Source organism: Sebastes umbrosus, chromosome 15 (assembly GCF_015220745.1).
Source record: "Sebastes umbrosus isolate fSebUmb1 chromosome 15, fSebUmb1.pri, whole genome shotgun sequence".
NCBI lineage: Eukaryota > Metazoa > Chordata > Actinopteri > Perciformes > Sebastidae > Sebastes > Sebastes umbrosus.
In genome coordinates, this window is record NC_051283.1 from 26,736,593 (window position 1) to 26,755,902 (window position 19,310).

Here is a 19,310-nt window from a genome sequence, read left to right on the forward strand (position 1 = left end):
ACTTAAAAGAGCCGGCTCTTTGAACCGACTCGTTCTCAACTTACACATCACTACTGTCAACATAATAACTGGGGATCAGTCAATATAACTTCCAATAATCAGCTTTTATAACTATTGATTAGATTCTCTCGCAGCTAAAGCCGCAGGTCTATGTAAGCCAGTGTGATGGCATTTCATAATAACTCAACTTTAACACCAAACACCCACTCATCACTCTGTGTGTGAGGGAGAGGAGAGATGATGTTATGATCAACCTGACTAGCATCATCAGCTAGCTCCGCCTGCGGGCTAGCTCTGTTAGCATCTGTTAGCATCTGTTAGCGAGCTAGCTTCAGCTGTGTTTTGTTGTATTGATGTTATTCTTTATCTGGAATCCACGAATAACAATGTTGTGCTTCAAATAGTCAGCGAGGCTCCATATGAGAGTAGAAAGAGCTCAACATATCAAAGGTAAAGTAACTAAGCTAATGCTAACTGCTAGCTAGCTAGTTAGCAACACTTCATGTTAATAATAGTGTGTTTTAATAACAGCTGTTTACGTGAAAGGACATGTTTACTAAGTTATAGTACTTTACAGTGAAGGTGGATAACATTAGCTAAGTTAGCTCCATGTGGTAGCTGATCATCAGGTGGAAGCTCATGTTAGCATGTTAGCATGTAGCTAACCAGTGACTGCTAACTAGTTAGCTACATGCTAACGCAGGAATGAGTGAATGCAGACCTTCAGCAGACTTTATGAGACATTAGACATGTTAACTAAGTTATACAACAGTATATACCAGTAAGGTAGCTAACAGACTTTATAGACTGCACATATGTACATATTACATTTATTTATTGATGGACTATGTTCATCCATTCACTCTCTACCTTCTACATCTCTATTGTTTTTATAATGTTTGTATACCTGTACCTCTCCTGTGTTTCACTGTGTTTGTGTTAACGCGTTGACTTTGACAGCCCTACTTCAGTGAGATGATTAGACAATAGTCATCAACACATACTGCTCTTAAAACTGTCCTTGATATAAGTTCCTTCAAATATAATCTGCCCACCAATGTTTTAAATTGAAGTGTCACAGCAGAAAAAGAAAGTATAGTATAGATAAGTAACCTTAAAAACTAAAACACTAGGCCATATTCAGTACAGTATGCACATCTGTATACAAGATAAAGCCTTCAAAAACAAAAATAGGTGCTAAATAGTGTATACACCATTAGAAAAAATTTATTGAGTTTCACGTTTCAGTTTCAAGTTTATTTGTCATATGCATTTAAAAGTACAGTGTACAGTGAAATGCAATGAAATGCAATGAAATGCATTTTACCCTGGCTCTCTCTCAGCCCTTACAATCTATAAATAGTACAGTTGATAAATACTACAATAAATAAGACAATACCTGAGAATAAAATGATAAAACAACCTAAAACAGCCATAAAACAATCCACAGCTCTGCATTCATTTAGTGCTGCTGTTCAGTAGTCTGACCGCCTGAGGGTAAAAACTGTCTCTGAGGCGAGAGGTCCGAGCTCTAATGCTCAGTAGGCGCTTCCCTGAAGGGCGATAAGAGAAAAGTGTATATGCTGAATGACTTGTGTCCTGCATGATACAAAGTGCTTTCTTCCTGCAGCGAGTGGTGTAAATGTCCTGCAACTGTGTTAACGGTGATCCAATAATTTTAGATGCTGTTTTCACTGTCCTCATCAGGAGTTTATGGTCATATGATGTAATGTTGCCAAACCATACCAGTATGCATCCAGTTAAGATGCTTTCTATTGTGGACCGGTAGAAGTTGATGAGGGTTTTTGTGGACATACCATGTTTCTTTAAACACCTGAGACACAAAGTATCAGAAACCAGTAACCACTTTTGCACTTTGTAATGTTTTATTCTTCTCCATAGTTTTGTGTGACCATGGATCCGACCTGCAGTGCTTCTGCTGCTCCGGCTGGTCTGACTGTCCAGGTGTGTTTCCCCGGTGCCCGTGCTGCTGTTTTGGACAATCTGAACCGCCAGCGAGAAGAGGGGCGTCTGTGTGACCTCTCCATCCAGGTGCAAGGGCAAGTGTTCAGGGCCCACCGCTGTGTGCTCGCTGCATCCTCGCCTTACTTTCATGACCAGGTAAGCCAGGCCACATCAGTGTGCAATATATTATGTGTACAGATTCATTCATTTATGATAAGTAGGGCTGTCAATCGATTAGAAGATTTAATTGCAATTAATCGCATGATTGTCCACAGGTCAGAGGTCAAGGGACCACTTTGAAAATGGTCATGCCAGTTTTTCCTCTCCAAAATTTAGCGTATGTTTGGAGCGTTATTTAGCCTCCCTAGCGACAAGCTAGTATGACATGGTTGGTATCAATGGATTCATTAGGTTTTCTAGTTTCATATGATACCACTATCTTCACTATAGCTTTAAAACTGAGCCCGCTACAACCCAAAAACTGAGTGGTGTGTTAATGCATTAGTGGTGAAGAAATTAGTGGTGTTCAAACAAATTTTTGTGAGCGTGTTATTATCGCCTTAACTTTGACAGCCCTAATAATAAGGTATTATTGTTTTCACTGTTTTCTGTCCAGATGCCTGAAACTCAGTATGTCTTTGTTTGTATCTCTCGACAGGTGTTGCTGAAGAACGTAACAACGGTTTCTCTACCCTCAGTTATGGACCCAGTGGCCTTTGAGAGTGTCCTGAGTTCTGCCTACACAGGCCAGCTGAGCATCGTGCATGATGACATCGTTAACTATGTCACTGTGGCCAGTTTCCTCCAGATGTGGCACATCGTGGACAAATGCACAGAGATCCTGAAGAGGCCCCGGCCCTCGCCAGAAGTCACCCCTGGAGAGGCCGCTGTAGCTCACCCTGGCACTGCATCTCGCCAGCAGTCCCCGAGCAGCACAGACTGTTTATATGTGGAAAGGGAGGGGAGAAGGAAGGAGAGGAAACCCGATGCCTTGCCTCCTTTAGCGACATGGAGACGTCCGCAGCAGTTCCCCAGATGGGGGCGACCGCGGCCCTCATCAGCCCAGCACTTAGCCGACTCTCAACTGGACACCCTCCCCGGCTATGCAGACAGTGATTACACAAACTGCGAAGAGGCGTGGGTATCAAGCCACGCCAAAACGAGCCACTTTGCCCATGATGGACCCGGCCACAATAGCCGGTACCACGGGGGGTTCCCTAGTGGTGAAGCATTAAAGCAAAAAGTCAGGTTTCAACAGCGGGGAGCGCCGGCGAGCACCGACAGACTGCTTGATAAGAATAGAGAGAGCGGGGACGGCGATGAGACACAAGAGAAGAGGAAGAAGGAGAAAAGAGAGATAGAGGCAGATGAGGGAGTCGGAGAGGCGGCGGTGGAGAAGAAGGGAGGCTTTGCACAAATGGGACACTGTGGTGAGATTCAAAAGACTCATTTCACTTTAAACACAAATATATCTGTCTAACAAAAACAATCATATTTAGTGTAACCTATGAGCAACCACACTCATAGCTGTATGTAGAACATTTTTGGGTTGATACCATGTGTTACACAGATTTGGACCATTTTTTACCACTCGAGAGTTGATCAAAATGATCAATAATCCCTCCAAAATGACACATAAAGACACCAAGACCTTGAGGAACATCGTAGGAAAAGCCATGCTGTGATTTGGGATCAAAAACTTTTGACATTTGGAGATTTCTGCAAGAATTGCATTTTTCTTGTTGCACTTCTGTTGTGTAAAACTGCTCAGAACCCCCCTTATTGTCAATCTAGCTAGGAAAGCCATCCATCTTCTGAATGCTTTAGGTCTCTAGTTTGTGGCTGTAAAGTTTCATGAGGGTGTGATTATCCTAGAGGTCACCACAGGTCATTTTATACAGTGAGGTCAAATTTAGAAAAATGGTCTCATTACATGACTGTTTATGGACCCCAGAAAAAGAATAGGCAAAAATAACACATTTATACTAAATGCAAAAACTGCATGAACTGCTGCTGAAGGCCCAGGCCGTATCGCTGGGCCCGCTGGAGGGAAGGGAGGCACAGGAGAACCAGAACCAGGACATTGCAGGGCAGACTGTCAGACCCTGCTGCAGTAAAATGAGAGGTTTTCTAAAGGGACTCTTGTGCCCGGAAACGGCACCGCTTAAATCAACACAAAATGAAAGTTCTCTGTAGGAACTTTAATAAAATAATCAAAAATTTGCAAATAGTTCCTTAATAAATTGGTTTAAAGTTGATTTAAATCAGGAATTTTATTAAAAAGTAAACATGATCAGTCCCTGTGAGCTTTTAATACTCACAAGCACATTTAGACCAGTACCACCAAAACAGTATTGAGATGTTCTTCTACGCTGGGTCACGTATTACTTGTCCTCGTACTGTGCATTGATTTGATTTGATTTTGTTTTACATTTCTTCTGCAGACTTCCACCCAATTTCACATGAGAATATAGGACAAGCCACGGGGAAGGCGAATGCGGAGGAGATCAAGGAAAAAGTGCAGAGGAATCTGGTAGGAAGAGATCCCTCCTCAGACCTGCCCGGTGTTCATGCTTGCCAAACGGGGGAAGGAGTTCCAGGCTCTGCCTGCCCAGGTTCAGCCCGGCTGCAGTGGCAGACGGGTCCCTGGTCTCAACAAGAACAGAGGCCGCAGGACGGAGAGGGTGGCAGCTGCAGTAAAGACGAGGATGAAGATGATGAAGAGGAGGATGTGGATTTTGAATGTTTCACAGAAGGGACATTTAGCAGAGGCACATATGATGAGATCGAAGATGGCACGGGACAGGTTTCCCAGAGGCCTTTAGTGCCCGTGTCTCCTGACTTCACCATGGCGGGGTCAGAGGTGAACTGGCCCTCCACCAGCGTGGGACAGGGAAGCTCATTGACCCCCACCTCAAGCCGCCATTTGTCTCCATCCTCCGCTACATTTCCGCCACCCTCTTCACCCCCGACTCCGTCTTCGTCCTCCTCAGTGTCCCTCGCCGGTGCCCCCTACACAGGCAAAGTCCACTTCTGCCACTGCGGCAAAGCCTACACACTGAAGAGTATGCGTGACCGGCACGTGAAGATGCAGCACCTCAATCTACGGCCCTTTGGCTGTCCTGTTTGCACAAAGTCCTTCAAGATGAAGCACCATCTAACCAAGCACCTTAAGACTCACGGAGGGCTGCGGCCCTATGAGTGCGGCCTGTGTGGGAAGAAAGTCATTTGGAGAGACAGCTTCCTCAGGCATCAGGCCCGATGCGAGAGACTCGCCTCCAGCTCCTCAGCGAACAGCAACAACGCGAGCGCAGCTGCAGCGGATATGGACGACAGCTTCAGTTATGGATTTGAAGACGGGGAGGCTTTTCTCACAACGGGAGGACAGGTGAAAGTCGAGGCGGTGGATTTTCACGGGGAGATGGAGGACGGGATGCGTGGCCTGTTGGGCAGTGTGTCTGGGATTGTGGATGAGCTAAGAACTCAGTCACAAAACTTGGACACCAATAGTCACGTTTTTAAAGAGGAGGCGAGTGAGAGCTTTAGCGGAAATTAAATGTTTGATAAATACATACAAGAAGGTCAATGAATTACATGATGACTTTAAAAGCCTACGGACACAAATATCATTGAAGGCTTCTTTGAGCAGCTGCTTTTGTTTTATCCTTTTTATGTGGATTCTTTTCATGTCATCGATATTTTGAAAAAAAAAGGAACAGTCACATGCTTCATTCAAGTGATCCTTTTTAATTTGTGCAGTGCCACGTAGCCTCAGTTCTTGTTTAGTGATGCTGTAAACTGTACATCTGTGTGGTGAATGTACTTCTTGAGCCCGATTTAAAGTTAATTTGCATTTTGCACATAAATTATTTGCCATTGAGCTGCATTAGAAAATAAATACAAGAGTATAAAAATACTTTTGTGGCATAGTGATGTCTCTTCACACTATATTAGGAATGCACCGATAACACTTTTTTTCAGACCGAGTACAAGTACTTACATTTGGGTACTCGCCGATACCGAGTACTGATACGAGTACTTCTCTGTGCCAAAAGACCCTCGTTAACAGCCAGCTGGAGGGTGTGAGCAACACACGGCAGGCTGGAGAGTCCCAGCGGGGTCGGGCGCACCACCGTAAAGTGGTATCGGTGTCGTTGTATCGGAGCCGTTTTGCTAGTACAAGTACATGAGCACAGTATCGGACCCGATACCCGATACTGGTATCGGTATCGGTGCATCCCTACACTATATAAAGGAAGGAAGTCAGTTTTGACTCATACAGCACCAGAACACTGTGGCTCAGTTCAGAAGGGTTCCATTGCAGCACAACGGTCGAGCACCAGAGGTCTCTCTTGCTCAACGCTGCAGCATCTCGTTCCTGTGATCCAGTTGTGCGAAAGATCTTCCCTGTGTTTGAAAGAAAGCATCCTGCATTAATTCCATTAAAGACCTAGAGTGTGTTAAAGATGATGAACCGGTGAATGGGACTGTTATTTAATGTTATTCAGGGGTGGAAACCCATAGAGAATTTCCATTTCAATGGCAAACTTGAGGTTGTGACCAATCAAAGAGTGTTACTGTACAAAGAGGAACAACGGTATTACATGCTGTATGACACTGTATACGTCGCCAGTTAAATTAGGACACAGTATAGGGAATTTTGTTTAAATGTGGGTTGAATGAATGCTTAAATCACATTGAAGATTATGTATTTTGGGTGGAGTATTTGAGCTTGTATCTTATATCAGAAAATTATTTTTGAGATTTTAATACATTTGTGGGCATATTTCCTCATACTCGGCATACTCTGTGGCCAGAATCAGGGTAAAGACAAACCAGGCAGGCTCAGAGTATATGTAGCTGAATGTGAATGCTATAATACGTCAAACACAGGAAAATTGCCTTTGTGTGATGTGGATTTTGGGCCACTGAGCCAATTATCGCAGGAACACTGCATGCAGGAGAGACGGAGCTCTTTGCTAATTGTGGTCTTAGGGGCAGTTGTCCTTGAAAAGTTCTATCTCAGCATTATTTCTAATGATGTGAAACATTGTTTTCCCACCTCTGAGTATCACCCTTTTTTAGTGTTCATTTAGAACAAAATGTACAGCTTGATGTAGTTGAGACATTGTTTTTCTTTTCAGTCCGTAGAACACTTTGATACTGGGATTACTGTCTGAGATGGATGATTGGCCTCCAGAGGATGTCTCAAGGGTGTGTGGGAGTCTTCATGTATGGATCACGGGTTGAGTTAGGGGGTAATACAGTATGTACTTTTATTTTTTCCCTCTTCAGTTATCCAGCTGCTCAGTAAACCTTGAAGCTGGTTATGTGAGGTTGCAGTCTCTGCTATCGTCATGGTTACAAACACCAGGGTACCATTTATAGGGTCAAACCTGCACAAAGAGACGGCACTTTTTTAATTATTTCTTATAATATTAAAGGTTCCTGTGTAATGTCTATCCACATGCTCTATGACACTTGGTGTGTCAGGTGTGTCAGGGCCTTAACCTGCGAAACGGCAGCAACAGAAAGTTTGCTGATCCAGTGGGGAGTCGAGGCCGTCCCCCCAGGATCAGACCCATCGGTCTCAAAACACACGGACCATGGATGTATTACAAACCCTCGCCAAAGAACGTATATTACCAGGAAGTGAAAGTCAATCGGTCGTTCCATTGTAACATCAGCGCCCAGCAGCAAATCTACGCTTTGGCCATTTTGGATTCAAAGTGACAAAAACGTCCGCCTAAAAGTGCCGTACAAAAGTAAAACAAAATTATTTCTATTCTATTGTCATATTCTACCGAAATGGCCCGTGTTGAACAATAAAAATATGATAAATATAATAAGCATTTTCAGTCCAAAATGGCGGCAGCAGCTGTTGTCAAAAAGTCATGGGAGTTTCGTCTCTTTGCTTCGATACTCGCGGCTGTACTTCTTCGTCCTCTCTCGTGTTGGACTGAGGGCAGACTGGACGCTACAATGACTCACTATCGTCTATCGAGGTACAAACAAGTGGTATTACAAAACAGGACGTGCTGGTAGGCATAAATTTCCAGTGTTTCTAGTCTTTATGCTAAGCTAAGCTAACCTCCTCCTGGCTCCAGCTACATATTGACCAAACAGACGTGAGAGTGGTATCTCCTCAACTCTCTGCAAAAAAACAAATAATCTCCCAAAATGTTCAACTATTTCTTTCTCATTCTGTTTTGGCTACTAAAATCCCTGAAAAATGCTATAATAAAGACAACAGAATTGTCAGATTTTAAAACATTTAATAACTGAGAGAAGGCAGAACATGTTTATTTCCAGTTAGGCTGAACATTAAAAGGAAACATAATTCCTGTAGCACCACCACATCAGCAAAAAAAACAACCAAAATCATCTTTACAGTTCTTTTGACCATTCCGTTAAAGTGAACATGCGAACAGAGCTCATGAGTGGCAACGTCATTTATTATGAACAAAATGAAATCGACAAATAATGCGTCAGAACATTTGAAATCAACATACTGTCCTTCAGTACTCCTCATACCATCTGGGGTGCTTCTGCCTTAAACCTTTGAACCACTTACTATCTGACCATCAGATAAAAACAAACCGTTGTCTGTCGTCTTCTCAGTGAAACACAAAGAACATTAAAACTTCAAACTTAATTTAAGGTGCAAACATAACTCACGATAAATGAGATCGATGCAGAAGCGACAATATAGAAAAGAGAGCAGGCCAGTTGTTTTTAGGACATTCTTTTAGTTTAGTAACAGTGCATTTGAAAAGGGCATTTTATTGTTTTTTTTGACTGACATCAAACTGTACATGTTTATTAATTACACTTAAACATAATGAAACAAAAACTGTTACATTAAAACACTATTAGCAGGTTTCCAGTTCTGTTTTCAAAAACATACGTTTCACTCGAGCACAAACAGGACCACCCTCCGTCTAGATTTCACATATGAAACAAAACTTTGTTTGGCGCGTGAGTCGCGTTTCTAGAAAAAGCGGCGTGAGACACAAAGCGTCACTCGTGTACAAAATGCAGATGACGGGAAGACAAATAGAAAAACAAACATCTGCCATGAACAAACCTCCGACAGCAGACACTATAGCACCATCAGGACAAGATACTATGGGTGATTTTTACAGTGAGATATTTTTACTAAAAGCATGACTGAACTGCTTCTAAACAGCTAGACAAGATATCCGTAGAAGTAGGATTAAAACAAAAAACAGGCACAGTGACCGCCTACATCCCCGGAGAGTGGATTTTATACTCTGTCAATGTCACTGTGTGAACATACAGGCTTGTGTTAGTGGGTTAACATCTTCTTGAGGTTGTGAGTCCGCCGCTCGCTGATCTGTTTCCCCTCCTTCGTCTTGTCCCGTCGGCGTCGGATCTGTGGTCTGGTCCTCGGCGGAGAGCTTAGAAGATGGTGCTCCAGCGTTTAGGGGGTGCACGGGACTTGGTTTCTCCCTGGAGAGAAGAAGGAGGAGGAGGGTGATGAGGTGGCTGAGAAAAACATTAACATATTTTCTATCCCCAGAGATGGCATCAAAGATCTGGGGTGATGTAGTTTTCAGTTAAAGAGGACCTATTCTGCTCATTTTCAGGTGCATACTTGTATTTTACATGTTGACATGCTTTATTGTTCAAAAAACGCTTTACTTTTGTCATAGTGGCTGTGCTGCAGCACCTCTTTTCACCCTCTGTCTGAAACGCTCGGTTTGAGCTCCTGCCCCCCTCCTCCCCAGCCTTCCAATAAACCCAGTCTGCTCTGATTGGTCAGCTGGCCCACTCTGTTGTGATTGGTCAGCCGAACCAAACTCTTCGGACTCCGCTCCAGCTCTGCTTTAACTAGCTTTGTTTGAGGGCGTGCCAAACTAGCCGCTAGGCAGTTACAGTATTATGCAAATGTGTTAAGGCTGGCCCACACTAGAAGAGTTTTCAAAATCTTAACAGATGTGGAAAATGTGAGAGAGCCCACACATAACGATGTTATGATAAACTTAACAGTTTTTTGAGTCCTGACTCTAAAAAACAAACGAAACGGAAACCTCACAAAATCTCTTCAGACGGTGACTTTAGTGTAAACAAACATGGCGGATGACAGCAATGTTTGCACTACTTTGTACTGAAAAGTCACGAAGGGAAAAGATTTTGAGACACATTAAGTAAACACTTGTGTTGTTGCCACAAATCAATAAGTTGTTCCTCCATTTCTGAGCTCCATCTTACTACTACTTTATGCTTCACGTTTTGCATTAGCTCATGCATTAGCCGCGGCCGCCACGATGGCGGTGGTTGTCCTTGCTTCTTCAATCAGCTTGGTTCTCAATTGGCTATCGTTCTTTCCCACGTGACTGCGTCATCGGCTATCCTCTGGGTTAACCACGCACAACAGGATATCCCATCATAAATATTGATGTTTAATATTTCCGATTGAAATCGGAGCAGCCAGGATGGACTTTTGAGCCGATCGGGGATGTAAAAAACACTAATATTTAGAACCATCAAAAAATCTGGGCTTTGTGACGATTGTTGAGAGGGGGGAATCAGGCCCAAAATCGGCTTGATTCTCCTGTAGTGTGTACCCAGCATTACTTGGTGACATCACAACGTTACGGAAGAAAAGGCAGGACTTCAAGCGAGGTGTTTCAGGCAGTTCAGGAGCAGTGTTTCTGTGGGGGAGAGTAACTTCCTTTGGCGTGGTCTTTGTAACTTTCCAGACCTTTTATATGCACAAAAAAACTACATAACACACTAAAGGAAAGTGGCAAAATCACAGAAAGCATAATAGGTCCTCTTTAAAACCGTCCTGAACCTTCATGAAATATTTGATTGTCGAATACTTCACATTTATTGGGATTCAAGGAGATCATCCACACTGAAAATAAACCCTCAAAAGAGTCGAGGTAGATGGCATTTGCAGAAAAATAATCAATGAATAATGTGTGTGAGAAATGTAACAGCTGGGTTTACATGTTGGGATCACTGTGAAAATGAAAATGTTTCTCTTAAAGCTCGTTAGTTCATTATGCTGCTGTGAAAGCATGTTGATGAAAGAAGATGAATGAAACTGAAATGGTGAATCGTTGTGCTGTATATATTTATTTATGTATTTATTACTCACTGATCTCTGGTGAGAGCATCACTGTTGCATTTGGGCAAACACAGACAGGAGACAGTGTTTATTTAAGCCCGGTTTAACAGGTAGAAAGAGGGAATGTTTGAGTAAAACAAGGAGGCGAAACGTGCGGTAAGCTCACCAGGTTGAAGATCCTGGACAGTGTGCTTTGGTCTTTGCGTCTCCTGACTGGCGACTTTGTGCTCTCGGCACGCGGCGACGAAGCCTAGAAAAAGATGCTCTTTAAGCACAGACCTGAAACCAGGGCCTGAGAGAGAGACGCTGGCTGCTCTGTCATTGTCTGACCTTTAATCAGACGTTTAACTCATTTTACATTGATGGCCTTTTTCTCTTTACGAGATGAGACACAGACTCAGAGCATCAGAGATGTCCCACTACTTTAACAAAACGCCAAAAACAATTTTTTTAAATGTTATAGAGGGCAAAAATCATTGCTGTTGGACAAAAACACATATCCACAAATAATGAGTCTTTCAAAAATGAAGAAAAACGTTTGCACTTTTTGCACATATATCTCTTTGTTTACCATCCATCCTCTTTAATGCATTAGGATCGACCTTTTGACCTTTTGACCTTTTGATATTTGGACCTATGTTGAGTTTTCAATGTACTTTGCTACAAGCTGAATTTCCCTTTTGGACAATAAAAGTGGAATTCTTTTGGTAATTATTAGGGCTGTCAAAGTTAACGAGATAACGCTTTAACGCAAATTTGTTTTAACGCCACTAATTTCTTTAACGCATTAACACAACTTACGATTTTGAAGTTGTAGTGGGCTCAGTTTTAAAGCTAGAAGATACTGGCATCATATGAAACTAGACAACCTAATGAATCCATTGGTACCAACCATGTCATGCAATGCTCCAAACTTACGTTAAATTTTGGCGAGGAAAAACTGTCATGGCCATTTTCAAAGGGGTCCCTTGACCTCTGACCTCAAGATGTGTGAATGAAAATGGGTTCTATGGGTACCCACGAGTCTCCCCTTTACAGACATGCCCACTTTATGATAATCACATGCAGTTTGGGGCAAGTCATAGTCAAGTCAGCACACTGACACACTGACAGCTGTTGTTGCCTGTTGGGCTGCAGTTTGCCATGTTATGATTTAAGCATAGTTTTTAATGCTAAATGCAGTACCTGTGAGGGTTTCTGGAGAGTATCTGTCATTGTTTTGTGTTGTTAATTGATTTCCAGTAATAAATATATACATACATTTACATAAAGCAGCATATTTGCCCACTCCCATGTTGATAAGAGTATTAAATACTCAACAAAAATCTCCCTTTAAGGTACATTTTGAACGGATAATAATCACGATTAACTATGGACAATCATTCGATTAATCAAGATTAAATATTTTAATCGATTGACAGCCCTAGTAATTATATAACTTTTAGAACAGGCTATAAAGGTCTAAAGGTCGTCAAATTGTTTCAGTATAAAACCCTAATTTCACTTGTAAGCCGTAGAGGAAAAACAACAAAATTGCAGGTATGTGGTTTCTCTGCAACAGCAGCAGCAGTGTGATGTGGAAGAAACAAGCTCTTCGATCTGTTATTGTGAGAGAATAATACGTCCGAGACGTGGGGGGGGGAAATCATGATTATGTGACAGGACCAGATAACAGCAACCTTCAGGGGAAAGGAAATGGATGACAAGGACAAGGTCCGCGTTGAACTGACTCACACGGACGACACAAGTCGGTAATCACCGTCAAATGACACACACACATACGAAACGGCTGTCCAGGGTCACCTGACAGATGTGGAGAGACACAAAGAAAGTGGGTGGCCGAAATAGATGGGTCGGTGAGTCATCTCTGGCACAGAGGGGATGGAGGTGTTACAGAGAACTAGAGGCGTGGAAGAGGAAGAGGAGGAGGAGGAGGAGGAGGAGGAGGAAGGTGATGCAGGCCAAGAGATCCTAAGAGAACATGTTTACCGGTTGTGGTTCATAAATAGTCGAGCAGTTTCAAAGTCATCCAGAAACAGCGAGTCGCTCTGGATTGAAGCAAAGAAGAATTTATTGAAGCGTCATGAATTTACCAATAAGTTGATGTGTCAGAAATTAACAACTGACTGATCAAAATGTGAATGAAAGTGAGTTTCTGTGGTGTCCGATAAGAGTGAGCTTTCAGCTACAGTATGTAGATGCTGGTGATGAATCAGCTTTTGAATACGTCTCGATTCCACGTGCTCAGATATAAAAGATATTTCTCTTCAAGGAGGAAAAAGCAGTGAAACACACACGGTGAGAAAGAGACGGGACGAGCGTGAAGGTTAGGTCACACAGGTGCGCTGCAGACAAAGAAGGAGGAGCTCTCTACAGACGGATTTAAAGGGGATCATTGCACACACACACACACACACACACACACGGATAGCGGTGCATTCAGTAGTGGGGCTTTTGTTTGATTCAAGAGGGGAACTTTGTGTGACGTACCAAGCCCAAGACGTCTATCCACTGGACATGAAAAAGAAACAAGACAGTGACATGATGATGAGATGAGATACAGTGAGTAGTGGCACCTGCGTCCACCTCAACACATCTGAGAATCATCCCGTTAAAGATAGTAGATGGAGAGCTTAGCAGTGATGTGGTGGTAACTTAGTAAAAGTAAAAGATGGATCATTTCCGCTGGTGATCACCAACATAGGTTAAACACTCCATCCAGCCAACTCACTCTCTGGAGTCGACTAGTGGTCCCCAACATTTCTTGTTTTGTGAACCCTTAAAATGAAGCATGTGTGGTTGCACAAAAGAGTGACTTTCCCCGTAACACTTTCCCCTTTTTGTGGGCAGAAAAGGTAAAAGGTCCTGACCTATAGGTTGGGAACCACTCAGTGTAAAACATGCATTTACATCCTAAAGGTTTATGTCAGTCAACAGTAGCTATACATAGAACATACAACATAAAAATGATATTATTACAATAGAGTAAAGTTATTTATTTTAAAATACCCCCACCCACAACTTAAAGCCACTATGTGTAGATTGTTTAGCCACGCTAGCTGTGTGAAATATCTTACAATAACTTTGGGATGGATTGTAATGAAGTTTGGTATACAGACATTCATGTTCCCCGGAGGATTAAGCCTACCGATAACATGCCAGTTAGCAGTTATCAGCCTCATAGATATGGGCTTAGAAGGAGCCCTGCTACACCTACTAGTAGGTTCAGAAAGATGTTATCATCTATTCACATGGCTGATCACAGATATAAATACAAGAAGATGCTGGGATGGATGTGGGAAGCAAACACAGGACCTTCACCCGCTGTTCGTGTCCCGTATATGAAACCACACAAATTGGATTACCGTTACCCATTCCGAATGTTATCACCCGATTGAATGGGCATTATCAGCGGCTGCATCTACCACGTTGTGAAAGTGATACTTAACATTGTGGATTTAAACAAAACAAGTTTTGCTTTAAACAACCAAAACTTCTTGGTTATACGTTTAGGAAAAGGTTGTTGAAAGATGGTCTGAAATAAGTGCTATGTAAGTTACGCAACAAAAGTATGGTAAAATAAGTCAACGTTGACTTCTGGTTTCACACTAGACACGAACAGCGGTCTTTATTCTATGTCACCTGACTTCCTCCTTTGCTTCCGTCACAACTATAACGACTATTAGAGGTCGGTGTCGTATTCCTGTATTCGTATCTGTGATCAACCATGTGAATAGATGATAATGGCCTTCTGAACCTACTAGTAGGTAAAGCATGCCCATTCTAACTCATATCTATGAGGCTGATAACGGCTAGCTCCCATTTCAATCGGCTGATAACATCCAAAGTGAGTGTTACCATTAAAGTTGATGTTCCCTACATGATGAATCACTGGAAAAATGAAGCATTATAAAAAAATGCGACATTCCTACGAGTATTAGTGCAGTATATCAGCTGTCTGAAGTGTTTTCGGGTCAGATCCAGCGGGGGACGAGGCTAGCGGCCTGCGTTATGAAAGTGGATATAGAATAAAACGCTCAAAAAATAAAAAAACGCAGTTGAAATTTGACGTTGAGAAATATGAGGGAGAACAATACAGCCAAGGAGGTCACGTCTAAAGTGATCAGATGTAAATAATCAGTGCATCTCTGCATCTTCACCCTGCAGCTACACCTCTGGAATGACCAACAAAACAGATATTGTGAAAAAATTAGACTCACCCTGGATTTAGGACGAGGAGAGGAAACCTGAGAGACACCAAGCAACAACAACAACAACAGAATGACTGATTGAACAGGGCAGGAAAACAATGTTTTAAACAAATGATTGAGCCGATGAAACTTCCCCCAAATCCTGTTGTTTTATCGGTATGTAAATGAAGGAGTCATGCAGCTCTGTAATCAGTGGGGGAGCTGAGGGAGGCAGCAGTTTAGCTTTGAAACGCTGCCGCACTATTGATGCCAAGAGTGAGAGAGCCGAAGGAAATCAAAACAAGACTCTGACAGTTCAACACTCCACACAGGAGAAAGTGGAGGAAATTGGTTTGCTTTGTGTTTTGGCTCATGCAACTCCTGGCCGTCTCAGAGTAACACATCAAAGCTCCAAAAACTGTTTTCAATAAAACTCAGGATGTTAGCATGACACAAAAAAAAATACTTAATGTAAACAGTTATAGTTATGTAATATATGATATGATGTGTACAATATGACACCATTTAAAGAAACTTACCATGCTCCTGAAGAAATGCACCACAGCATTCTCATTGGTCCGGCGGCGAGCGGAGGACTGCTGGGGTGAGGCGGCCAGGTGACCTCGGAACGACCCCTGTGAGGATCAACAGAGGTCAAGTAACTGCATCTGTGTACATGGTGTGGTTTATACCATGTAAACATATATATATGTTTATTTATTACACGGCGTTGTTTAATACTCGATTCTGATTGGTTAATCACTCGCTATTTCTTGATAGCAGACCGTTGCTATGTATAACAGACCGTTGCTATGGGCGCAGCTCTGATGTCAGACTCTGGCGGACTATTTATGTTTCAAATTATTGATTTCTTACGTAAGTAGCTGTGTAATAAGCGGGATAATGTACAGCTAGTGGGTCATTGTTGTGAAAGAAACCCCTTCAGGGCGATTAGAGACAGGGAGCATCGCCCTGTCGGGGATTCTTTCACAACAATGACCGGCTCGGTACATTATCCCTTACATATATACAGGGCTGGCTTAAGGCATAGGCCATATAGGTGGCCGCCAAGGGTGCCACCTTCTGAGGGGCACTGTTTCGCCCTCTAAGAAAAAATGCCGGTGGGCGCCCTTACTCATTTTCGGCTATGAGGTTACAAATGAACAAATAAATAAATAAAGAAAGAACCTTTCTTTCTCACACTGTTTCATCTGCCCGGCTGCACTTATTTGTTAATAATAGTGAAACCAACTAAACACTTTTAATCCAACAATATCAGGAACCAATTATTTATTTAAATTATAATATAATACAGTTATTTATGAAAATAAAAATCTTAATTTTTGTCTTAAAACCGTTGTGATGTCTGATGTGTGTTGCAGTTTACAGGGCTAGGGTTAGGGTTCTTGAGGGTTGAACCCTAGGGCAATATATATATATATATATATATATATATATATATATATATATACATGATGGATGTAGCTTTGCATGAGACAACAGACACCTCCTAATGATATAATTACAGTCATTATAGTAGTTTCAAGGCCCTCCTGGGCGTCAAGTCTCACAATGTAAAGGGAAGGACTATTACCATGTTCGACAATAGGAAATGTGCAAAATTGAATCAATTAGAGGCAATTAAAATACTAAAAGCTAACAGCGTGAAGCATTTACAGTACGAGAGGGAAGCACTTCACGCTTCACCCATGGGTGCCTGAAGGACGGTGTAGCCGGCTCCAGCGTGATTTCTTATCAGATGTAGCTGGCTGACACACTGTCGCACTATAACTCAACCTCCAGAACAATCTCACACATCTGGCTGTGCAGCCGGACAACAAAATGTCAGAAAGATACACTAATGTCTCTTTATCCTAATTCATGTGTATTTTCTGTCTCTACGTTGCATCAATGTCTATGATATACTATGATAACGGCTTTCTTTTGGCATATAAGGGAAAAGATCAGAGCACAAAATCCTGCTGAACCTTGAACCTGAAAGAGGTTTTGTTGGAGGTTTTCTATCTGCATTTCAGAGCCAGGCTGACATTACAAACTGAATCCACCTGCATCGTGGTGGTGGTGCATCTACTGTAGATTTACCGCAGGCTATGTGGGTATTCACATTATTTCTTTAACTTGTACTGTGTAACTTTACCACCTAGTTGGAAGAGTAAAAACAACAGCACATGCCAGCGGAGATGTGGAGCGATAATGAAAGAAGTTAAACTCAGATAAAAGTTTAGAAAATTGTTTAAGCTTTGAGAAACATATTCCGGTTGATAATGATGGTATTCCGGAAAATAATGATATTATAGTAATTTTATTACATATATATATATATAGTTAATAGGGATGCACCGATCCAACTTTTTCAGTCTTGATACCGATACCGAGTACCGATCCGATACCAGTGTTTAGTGATTTTATGTGTAAGACAACATCGGTCTGGACTTTAACACTGATTTCTTAACTTTGTAAAACAAAATGTAACAATTAAATACATAGATATAAATTTATTGAATTTATATATATATACATATATATATATTATTTAAATAATAAGTCGTACACCAGCAACTTTCAAAACTTAAAAAGGAATTCAAATTCCAGCATATAATGTATATAAATATAGAATTTAATTGAATTGAATAATTCGGCACCATTGTCACCGATACCCGATCCAGCTATTTGGGTCAGTATCGGCCGATATCTGATCCGGTTATCGGTGCATCACTACAAAATATAATATGTTCAATTATGTTGGTGCAGCAGCGCGTCTGTATCACTAAAGCTTCTCCTTAAATTCAGAATCTAAACAATTACAGACACTTCAACATTTTGGTCCCAGTCGACAGCTCAGATAGAAACATTTTCATGATTTAAAAGTTTGGTTGTGCAAAAAGAAATAAAACTTCTATCTGAGCATGAAAAAAAATCATAAAATCATGTAGCATCTTGCTTCTCTGAAAAGTCTAGTGCGGGTCAGGGGTAGAATTCTGCCTTAATATTAAAACGCCGGCCCCAAATGAGAGAATCGCCATTCCCAATCTCAGTTAAGGAGTGTCTGGTCGGTTCGCTTCTTTTAAGCAGCTTCTGTCAAAAATCCCAAACTGAGAAATATACATTAACTGGTGAGAGTGTGAAGTTAATTTGTGTTTATTATTTTCTATAAAAAAAAAAACATCTCTTGAAAGTCTTCTGTACGTTGAAGGACATGAGAAATAATACTGTCCACTGCAAACCCAGACTTAGATTTGTTTTGTGTGTATTCCTCAATGGGTTGAGAACATCAACAGGCAACAGACGATGCATTATTGAAGTGGGTTGAGAACATCAACCCACTTCAATAATGCATCGTCGCAAAGCGGAAAAACTGGGCTGTTATTCCTAAAACAATCCTTATGATTTATAAATCAGATGATCAGGTAATAATTATATGGAGGAACTGAAATTCTTGAGTCTGGCATGAGGAAATTTGAGATTTTTCTAACTTTAAGTTAAAGTTTTAAGAGGCTTCAACTGGAAAGAAAAGCCCTTGAACTATCCCTTTAGATGCATGGATGCTCACCTTGCTCCTTTTCTTTTTGTCTCCTCCAAAGAACTTGGTAATCTGATCCATGAGACCGGGGGTCTTCTTTTTCCTCCCGAGCCCGAATGTGCTCTGCCCTGAGGTGCTCGCTGTAGCCATGCTAGTCTAGTTGCTGAGGTTGGGTTGGGTTGACCTTTCTCTGTCCACTAAGTAGTCCTCTTCTTAACAAGTCCACAGTCCACAGTGCCAACACCCGTCTCTGCTGCTCCTTCAGGATGGTTTGCTGGTTGTCTGACGTGCAAGGGGGGCCGTCTTTGAAGGTGTCGTTCCCATCGGCCGCGGGGCACCATGGGACATTGGGAGTTGTCAGGTGGAGGGGGGGGTGCTGCAGCGGCGGCGGTGAGGTCCGTGGCTCTGATCTGGCTCGGCTCCAGGCATTCTTCGGAGCTTCAGTGGCTGTGTCAGTCACTGCCGCCCTCCGCATGGGCACGGCCATTGTTCCTCTCCCCATCTGCTTCACCCC

At 42.1% G+C, this 19,310-nt stretch overlaps 2 protein-coding genes across 6 annotated transcripts; one reads left to right on the forward strand and one right to left on the reverse strand.

Annotated features, from left to right (window-relative positions):
• Positions 1-55: 55 nt before the first annotated feature.
• Positions 56-5,881, forward strand: zbtb22a (zinc finger and BTB domain containing 22a). The gene is made up of 4 exons (XM_037795720.1): positions 56-450; positions 1,903-2,121; positions 2,624-3,395; positions 4,410-5,881. Exons 2-4 carry the CDS (start codon positions 1,915-1,917, stop codon positions 5,519-5,521), a joined length of 2,091 nt encoding a protein of 696 aa, XP_037651648.1. The 5' UTR covers positions 56-450; positions 1,903-1,914; the 3' UTR covers positions 5,522-5,881.
• Positions 5,882-8,220: 2,339 nt separating this feature from the next.
• Positions 8,221-19,090, reverse strand: mbpa (myelin basic protein a). 5 transcript variants are annotated; one of them, XM_037795865.1, is made up of 7 exons: positions 18,827-19,090; positions 15,795-15,890; positions 15,286-15,312; positions 13,556-13,576; positions 11,232-11,315; positions 11,096-11,116; positions 8,221-9,438 (listed from the first exon to the last, which is right to left on the reverse strand). In XM_037795865.1, the coding sequence occupies exons 1-6, from the start codon at positions 18,944-18,946 to the stop codon at positions 11,114-11,116; spliced, it is 351 nt and encodes a 116-aa protein (XP_037651793.1). In that variant the 5' UTR covers positions 18,947-19,090; the 3' UTR covers positions 8,221-9,438; positions 11,096-11,113. The 5 variants fall into 5 exon arrangements, with proteins under 5 accessions (XP_037651793.1, XP_037651795.1, XP_037651790.1 ...); XM_037795867.1 differs by lacking the exon at positions 13,556-13,576; XM_037795862.1 differs by lacking the exon at positions 11,096-11,116.
• Positions 19,091-19,310: the final 220 nt, after the last annotated feature.

Bases quoted from the DNA above. Each gene is read 5' to 3' on its own strand.
- zbtb22a (XM_037795720.1), top strand. From the start codon at position 1,915: ATGGATCCGACCTGCAGTGCTTCTGCTGCTCCGGCTGGTCTGACTGTC. The intron at 2,122-2,623 runs GTAAGCCAGGCC...ATCTCTCGACAG, and splicing joins CGCCTTACTTTCATGACCAG to GTGTTGCTGAAGAACGTAAC. The intron at 3,396-4,409 runs GTGAGATTCAAA...TTTCTTCTGCAG, and splicing joins TGCACAAATGGGACACTGTG to ACTTCCACCCAATTTCACAT.
- mbpa (XM_037795862.1), bottom strand. From the start codon at position 18,946: ATGGCTACAGCGAGCACCTCAGGGCAGAGCACATTCGGGCTCGGGAGG. The intron at 15,313-15,794 runs GTAAGTTTCTTT...GGTGTCTCTCAG, and splicing joins TGCATTTCTTCAGGAGCATG to GTTTCCTCTCCTCGTCCTAA. The intron at 9,439-11,231 runs GTGAGCTTACCG...TCTTCTCTCCAG, and splicing joins TGTCCAGGATCTTCAACCTG to GGAGAAACCAAGTCCCGTGC.